The 8999-nt window shown below is 43.4% G+C and overlaps 1 protein-coding gene across 1 annotated transcript; it reads left to right on the top strand.

The window, feature by feature from the left end:
* Nucleotides 1-5369: 5369 nt before the first annotated feature.
* LOC139581908 (uncharacterized) lies at nt 5370-8027 on the top strand. The gene is made up of 2 exons (XM_071412103.1): nt 5370-5462; nt 7485-8027. The coding sequence occupies exons 1-2, from the start codon at nt 5370-5372 to the stop codon at nt 8025-8027; spliced, it is 636 nt and encodes a 211-aa protein (XP_071268204.1).
* The last annotated feature ends 972 nt before the right edge of the window (nt 8028-8999 follow it).

Genomic DNA, 8999 nt, shown 5'->3' with positions numbered 1-8999 from the left:
GTTCCTGACCTATTTTCTGTTGTTTTGTATGTGTTAGTCGGTCAGGGCGTGAGTGTGGGTGGGCATTTCTATGTTTTGTGTTTCTATGTTTAGGTCTTGTAATCAGCCTTATATGGTTCTCAATCAGAGACAGGTGTTTGACGTTTTCCTCTGATTGAGAACCATATATAGGTTGGCTGTTCACACTGTTTGTTTGTGGGTGATTGTCTCCCGTGTCTTTCGTGTCTGTGTATGTGCACCACACGGGACTGTTTTGGCTGTTCATTCGTTTGATGTAGTCTGTTCCTGTCCGTGAGTTCTGCGTGTAGTTATGTAAGTTCCATGTTCAGGTTTCGTCTACGTCGTTTTCTTATTTTGTAATTTTCCAAGTGTTTTCGTATTCGTCTTTGTATTTCAAATAAATTAATTTATCTCTACATACCTCGCTGCGTGTTGGTCCGACCCATGCTCCTCCTCGTCCGAGGAGGAGGTAGATCTAGAACGCTGTTACAGTATGGCTCTCCTCCAGGGTCATCTACTACTATTATCAGGCTGTATGGCTCTCCTCCAGGGTCATCTACTACTATTATCAGGCTGTATGGCTCTCCTCCAGGGTCATCTACTACTATTATCAGGCTGTATGGCTCTCCTCCAGGGTAATCTCCTACTATTATCAGGCTGTATGGCTCTCCTCCAGGGTAATCTCCTACTATTATCAGGCTGTATGGCTCTCCTCCAGGGTAATCTCCTACTATTAAATGGCTGTTTGGCTCTCCTCCAGGGTCATCCCCTACTATTATCAGGCTGTATGGCTCTCCTCCAGGGTCATCTCCTACTATTATCAGGCTGTATGGCTCTCCTCCAGGGTCATCTCCTACTATCATCAGGCTGTATGACTCTCCTCCAGGGTAATCTCCTACTATTATCAGGCTGTATGACTCTCCTCCAGGGTAATCTCCTACTATTATCATGCTGTAATTAGCACGTTTACTTGTTTTATCTCCTAGCCGCTACAACCAGGCGTTCCTCTAAGAGAGGTGGGAGTGGAATATCACATACTGACCTCTCTCTCCCCTTCATATACACATACTGTGGCTTGCAAATGTATTCACCCCCCTTGGCATTTTTCCTGTTTTATTGCCTTACAACCTGGAATTAAAATATATTTTGGGGGGTTTGTATAATTTGATTTACACAACATGCCTACCACTTTGAAGATGCAAAATACTTTTTATTGTGAAACAAACAAGAAATAAGACAAAAAAAACGAAAAACTTGAGCGTGAGTAATTATTCATCCCCCTAATATCAATACTTTGTAGAGCCACCTTTTGCGGCAATTATAGCTGCAAGTCTCTTGGGATATGTCTCTATAAGCTTGGCATATCTGGGATTTTTGCCCATTATTCAAGGCAAAACTTCTCCAGCTCCTTCAAGTTGGATGGGTTCCACTGGTGTACAGCAATCTTTAAGTCATACAATATATTCTCAATTGGATTGAAGTCTGGGCTTTGACTAGGCCATTCTAATAAATGTAAATGTTTCCCCTTAATTAAACTAATCGAGTGTTGCTTTAGCAGTATGCTTAGGGTCATTGTCCTGTTGGAAGGTGAACCTCCATCCCAGTCTCAAATCTCTGGAAGACTGAAACAGGTTTCCCTCAAGAATTTCCCTGTATTTAGTGCCATCCATCATTCCTTAAATTCTGACCAGTTTCCCATTCCCTGCCAATGAAAAACATGGTATTCTCGGGGTGATGAGCTGTGTTGCGTTTGCGCCAGACATAGCGTTTTCCTTGATGGCCAAAAAGCTCAATTTTAGTCTCATCTGACCAGAGTACCTTCTTCCATATGTTTGGGGAGTCTCCCACATGCCTTTGGTGAACACCAAACGTGTTTTCTTATTTTTTTCTTTAAGCAATGGCTCTTTCTGGCCACTCTTCCGTAAAGCCCATATCTGTGGAGTGTACGGCTTAAAGTGGTCCTATGGACAGATACTCCAATCTCCGCCGTGGAGCTTTGCAGCTCCTTCAGGGCTATCTTAGTTTTTTTTGTTGCCTCTCTGATTAATGCCCTCCTTACCTGGTCCGTGAGTTTTGGTGGGCGGCCCTCTCTTGGCAGGTTTGTTGTGGTGCCATATTCTTTAAATTTTTTAATAATGGATTTAATGGTGCTCCGTGGGATGTTCAAAGTTTCTTATATTTTTTATAACCCAACCCTGATCTGTACTTCTCCACAACTTTGTCCCTGACCTGTTCGGAGAGCTCCTTGGTCTTCATGGTGCCGCTTGCTTGGTGGTGCCCCTTGCTTAGTGGTGTTGCAGACTCTGGGGCCTTTCAGAATAGGTGTATATATACTGAGATCATGTGACAGATCATGTGACACTTCACCAATTTGGACTATTTTGTGTATGTCCGTTACATGAAATCCAAATAAAAATCCATTTAAATTACAGGTTGTAATGTAACAAAATAGGAAAAACACCAAGGGGGATGAATACTTTTGCAAGGCACTGTATGCCCAACTCTCTACATCCCCTTCACACACGTTTACTTCTTATCGCAGGTGTCGGGGTGTGCTATAGCTGACAGATTTTGAGCAGTCGTGTTACAGTTGAGGCAGGGGCTAAGGGACTAAGCAGAGGGAGATTTGACCGTCTAGTTGAGAATGAGAAAGGTCAGTTGAGCGTGACTGAGCTTCTTGACTCTCTGGTAGAAATGAGGGGGGAGCAGGGTTCTGTTCTCTGTTGAGAGTATTAGGTCTATGGCTTGGATGGACCCCAGACAAGTTCCAACATGTTCACTGTGGTGGGAGTCTGGAGTGGAGTGTAAGCTACTGGGTGGTGAAACAGGAACACACATCAGCAAGCTGTTGTTGTTGTTGTATACTGTCTGTCACAGACCTTCATGATCTCACATGTACTGTACCAACATGGAAAATATCATGCAGAATTGTATTCCAAACCAATCCATTAGAAATGTAAGCATTTACTTGCCTGATTGTTCTTGTGTGTATATGAGTAGGTTGGAGCATACAGTATGGTAGTTTGTTCCATTAAGGTTCTTCCATTATTAATGACAATGAAATATGTATTTTATCAAACAAACGTGTACTGTGAGTAGGCTAGAGTGGGAAAATACGGTTGGAAATGAGATGGAGATGTCCAAATGTATTGGTTGCGTAAGAGGAATGAGGGAACATTGTACTTTATGAAAGCGTATTGGAGACCTTCATGTTGAATGTACAGTACCTCTGGGACATAGAGTGGTGGGAGTTGGCGCTGTGTTTGATATGGTGAACACAGAGGGGTTAGAGGTTTAATAGCCTGTGGAAACATCACAAATGAAATGTGTTGCAGGGTTAATGAACAGTGCTAGAAGTTTTCACCCATGTTATTGTGTTCTCTAGAGGGGGAAGGAGGGTGGTAGACTCTCTGTTGATATCCACAACTGTTGACATGTTTATGTGTACATGGCAACAGCTTCATGCATTTTCAAAAAAATTATTGTCAGTTTCTGACATTTCCAAACATAACAAGCTATACAGGAACAAAAGCCCTACAAAACCCGTACCTAATCGACCTGTATGAATGTTAAATATTGTCATGTATACTCGGTTGTTACCTGGAACATCACAATATTCAACTTTCGTACAGGGTCAGGGTTTTGGAGAGCTTTTGTTCATGTATAGCTCGTTTGTATATTATATTACAATATTCAAGTTCCAGGTAACAACCCTGTATGCTATACCTGGACCATATTCTACATGCATACAGGTCGGTAAGGAGAGCTTTTGTTCCTGTATAGCTCACAACCCTGTTTAAAGGGCACAATAAAGGCATAAACTAACAGGACACATTATAAAGATATTATTACTGCAAGTAGTGTAGCAAGCAGCCTGAACTCAATATGCATTTGCGGACAGTTGATTTAGCACCATTTCAGGAGGGTTAAGTACAGCCCTATTTACAAAGCTGCATGATACTTTTTATTGATAAAAAAACATCAACATTATTTTGGGGTCCTTATATTTGGAGGCTGTGATTTATTAACCCTGCGTTGAAGCATTGTCAAAGATCTCTGGATATAATGAGCCTCATGGATCCATTACCATTTGCAACATATTTGCCAGGGACTTTAGTTCATGCACGCGCACACGCGCACACGCGCACACACGCACACGCACACGCACACGCACACGCACACACACACACACACACACACACACACACACACACACACACACACACACACACACACACACACACACACACACACACACACACACACACACACACACACACACACACACACACACACACTCCCTTCAGTGATCCCAACTGAACTTCTACTCAACTGTTAAAAAGGCAATTGGAGGGATCAATTGGGTGTTTTGGTTAATGAGCCTGTTTAGAAATGGAGAATTGCTACCTCACCAGTAATTGAATTTACTTAATGTGATCCAATTGCATGACTTTAGTTGCCAGTGCCCAACGGGAAGACAACGAATAGAGAACAATAGAGGAGGCAAATGATATGCAGTAGCTGAGGAGACAGTTGAGTTCAAATCACTTAGGCAAGGTTCCTTTAGAATTGCCAAACACACAGCAAGCTGCAACTTACTGCTAACTAAATTAACCTGAGAGAGCTGAATATTTGCAGTGACTCAGAGACTAATACGTATCTTCCTTCTATAGTCCCAGTCGGTATTAAATAGAACGTTGTGGCCCCGCCGCCTGTGGGGAAAACAACCTGTGGTTACCTAGGTTACCCCATTGGCTCACAAAAATAACTTGACCTTTTTCAAACACAATTTTCCTGTTGTCTGCTTGATTTAGTCAACTACAAAACTACATTTAAGAAAAATACAACTTCTAAAGATCCCTTTTTAAAATGGCCTGCTCCCGAGCGTTTTCACTACTTAGAATTTGTTTATATTGTTGGGCTTCCCTCGTTGTCCCCTTTCATGAATGTGCTAGCAGTCACGTGAGTGAGTGCTAGCCAGCTACCGACCAGAACGTTAAGCTAGCCAAGACCAACAACACAAACAAACAGACTATACAGCTACAAGCAGTTAGTGGAGTTACAAATGGACTATACTAAAAAAAGTGAAGTCTTAACTGTGATGACATTTTTCCACACACATAGAGCTCTAGCTACGTGTAGCCAACTTGGACACTCGCTCCCTAAAATCTCCCCCTTTCCCAAGCTGAATAGCCTGAAGCCACAGGGCTCTTTTCGAAGGTTCAATTTCCCTACTTGGAAGCATTGCGAACCATAGGTCGGGATTTTCCATCTATAGCCCAGCAGCATAAAGGCCTGGTGATAGGCCCATTCATTGCACCGGGGCCTGAAGTCTGCATTTGCAAGCCCAGGTAGTCAATGAACCCAGGATGTTTGTCCGTGAGAGTTCTCACACTGAGATGGACTTGGTTTTATGCCTTAGAGATATTGAGACTGAGGCTGTGGAGGCTGGCCCCAGCCTTGTTTGTGTCTCAGGGATGTATTAAGAATGGTAATGGAGCTACAGGCTATTATACTGAGCAGATGGAAGAGACTTCTGGTGCCAATAAAGCCGATAACAGGTTGCATTAGAAGGGTGAAAGGGGGCACAGCGCTATCTCTGAGTAATATGGATGATAATGCAGGAGATGGATTGAACGAGACAGAATGAAAATGTGCCCCCACCATTACCATTCTGTCAGAACAGTGAGGGCTCTTCAAACAGTTTCCTTCCCATCTATAAACTCTGACACATTGCCAAAACAACCGCTGTGCTACTTGAAACAACCTGCTGATGTAACTTAAAGGCCCAATGCAGCTGTTTTTCCCCAGGTAACAATTAAGTACCCTACTGTAATAGTAGCCAAAAATTGCTTTTTTTAGCAAAAAAGTAGCAAGAATTTTGCTAGGACAATCTGGGAGTGGTCTGAGTGGGGAGGGGAAACTGAAAACTAGTTGTTATTGGCAGAGAGGTTTGGAACGCTCATCCTTATTGGTCTAATAACCAATTTACTGTATGGAAAGCCGAAACTCCCACCCATGCAAAGCTGCTGATTAGAAGGTCCTGTGCAGATTGTATCAGGAAATAACTCTAATTAAATGTTTTCACATTTTTACTGTGTTTTATCAGCTGTTGTGCAATATTATATAAATTAAATGAATTTTGACTACACTGGGCCTTTAAATCTAATACGATCTAATTTTATTTGTCACATGTGCCAAATACAACAGGTGTAGTAGACCTTACAGTGAAATGCTTACTTAAAAGCCCTTAACCAACAATGCAGTTAAAAAAATAAAAAATAAAAAATAAAAGTAACAAATAATTAAAGAGCAGCAGTAAAATAACAATAGTGAGGCTATATACAGGGGGTACTGGTACAGAGTCAATGTGTGGGGGCACTGGTTAGTTGAGGTAATTGAGGTAATATGTACATGTAGGTAGAGTTATTAAAGTGACTATGCATAGATGATAACAGAGAGTAGCACAACAGCTTTGTCAATATAGCATGTAATCTCGACACAGACTCCACATACTCTCCTGCATTCAGAAGTGTATTAACAGTTTACAAGGACAATTTGAAACCATACACAATGCAGCTCTTAGGCCCTCTGAGGAGAAAGATCCCTGTGACAGACTGACTGAAAGAAACCAATTAAGCAGACCTACCTACTGTGACAATGCAACCATTAGCAGTAAAAATATTGTATGACCCATGTGTCCTTGGTAGGCAGCCAAACCGTTGATTCTGTTCTTCAGTGCAAGGCATGAAATGAATACTCTGGTGTGGCTGCAAGATGAGGTCTCAGAATGCCTCTTCATTTTATATGTAAATGCATATTATTTTATAGAAGGACTGGCCCTAGCTGAGAGAGAAAGCGTAAAGAGTATTTGAGGCGAGAATAAAAACCGAACTGGAACTCTGTCACCATTGAGTGCAATTGCCAAACTCACTAAACAGATATCAGTGGTGGGCACTCCCCTTGAAGTCCACTGAACTGCAACAATCTGTGGTCCCTGGTGGGAAGAATCGCTGCAGGAATTGCTCACAGATCCCTGCCGCTCTCACCCTCAGTGTTTGACAGCTCTTTATGCATCAGGCTGTACAGAGAATGGTGCTTCTCTCTCCTCACTCCCTCCCCGGGTGACTCCAGGCCGTTCTCCCTGCTCTCAGTAGGATGCCTACCTCTGGTCCGTCCAATATAATGCCTGACTAAATTGTGCACTCTGCATCAATGCATGTGTATGATGGTAATGCATGTACAGTATTCAGAATGGTTGTTGGTATGAGCATGTGGATTCTAAAAACTTTAGGAATAAACTATAGTGTAACATGTTTATGGAACAGTAGTGCCCATGAACTCCCCTTACCTGTGATATAGTCACACTATACCACAGCATACTGGTCCAGCATCCTGGTGCAGCATCCTGGTGCAGCATCCTGGTCCGTACTGCCAAGCTCAGAATAAACAATAGTTCTAGCACTTCTTCCCCCCAATCACAGCACCCAGCCCTCCAGAAACCTCCAATCCCAACACCCAGCCCTCCAGAAACCCCCCAATCACAGCACCCAGCCCTCCAGAAACCTCCAATCACAGCACCCAGCCCTCCAGAAACCTCCAATCCCAACACCCAGCCCTCCAGAAACTCCCCAATCACAGCACCCAGCACCCAGCCCTCCAGAAACCTCCAATCACAGCACCCAGCCCTCCAGAAACCTCCAATCCCAGTACCCAGCCCTCCAGAAACCCCCCAATCACAGCACCCAGCCCTCCAGAAACCTCCAATAACAGCACCCAGCCCTCCAGAAACCTCTAATCACAGCACCCAGCCCTCCAGAAACCTCCAATCACAGCACCCAGCCCTCCAGAAACCTCCAATCCCAACACCCAGCCCTCCAGAAACTCCCCAATCACAGCACCCAGCACCCAGCCCTCCAGAAACCTCCAATCACAGCACCCAGCCCTCCAGAAACCTCCAATCCCAGTACCCAGCCCTCCAGAAACCCCCCAATCACAGCACCCAGCCCTCCAGAAACCTCCAATAACAGCACCCAGCCCTCCAGAAACCTCTAATCACAGCACCCAGCCCTCCAGAAACCTCCAATCACAGCACCCAGCCCTCCAGAAACCTCCAATCCCAACACCCAACACCCAGCCCTCCAGAAACCCCAACCACAGCACATTTCCACTCATCACTTTTAAATACAAACAACAAGAGTCATTGTTGCCTAGTTTCAAGCACATTTCTTCAGATTATTCATTCCAGTACACTTGAAATCACACCAATAACGTGTTTGTCTAGACTTTATAGACTAGAGCAGGTCTCTCCAACCCTGTTCCTGGAAAGCTAACCTCCTGTAGGTTTTCAAACCAACCTCAGTTGTAACTAACCTGATTCAACTTATCAACCAGCTAATTGATAGAATTTGATTTCATCTGTTGGTATGTTGATTTTTTCAGCCATCATTTCATTTTGTGTTAAGCTTTCTCTTTAGTCCTTTTTTATTAGTGACTCAATTTGACCCTTTGCTAAGCCGCGCCACAGAATTTTGGGCAACCAATCGCAGCGCTCCAGTGGATAGCAACTGTCATCGAGTCAGACGCATCGGAAAAGCTCACGTTTAAGTTGCATGAAAGCCAGTGAAGGCTATGGCAAAAACTGAGAGTTTTCTTTAAAAAAATAAATGCTTAAATGGCTGAATAATTGAACTGTGCACCAGGAGTACTACTGTGATTTCGCCTGTGGTTGAAAGGGGAATTGGCTTCCTGGGAAAATGTTATCCAAGGTTGCAACAGTCACCAAGGTAGGGCTTAGCGAAGGGTACATTCTGTTCAGACAATGTATAACCACACATACTTGGAGTTAGTTTAAAATAACCTACCTCAAGAGCCCCAGAGGTGTTAAGTTATTTCAGCATGCTAATTCATTTACTTAATTGACTTGATTACAGAAAGGAATTCAGAGGCCAGAGGAGATCAAGTCCCTTGGCTGTATCTCAATGTTAGTGAGTGCCATA

Source organism: Salvelinus alpinus, chromosome 7 (genome assembly GCF_045679555.1).
Source record: "Salvelinus alpinus chromosome 7, SLU_Salpinus.1, whole genome shotgun sequence".
NCBI lineage: Eukaryota > Metazoa > Chordata > Actinopteri > Salmoniformes > Salmonidae > Salvelinus > Salvelinus alpinus.
Note: the sequence above shows the minus strand (reverse complement) of the source record. Positions and strands in the feature narration are given on the sequence as shown.

Bases quoted from the DNA above. Each gene is read 5' to 3' on its own strand.
- LOC139581908 (XM_071412103.1), top strand. From the start codon at position 5,370: ATGTTTGTCCGTGAGAGTTCTCACACTGAGATGGACTTGGTTTTATGC. The intron at 5,463-7,484 runs GTTTGTGTCTCA...CCCCAATCACAG, and splicing joins TGGAGGCTGGCCCCAGCCTT to CACCCAGCCCTCCAGAAACC.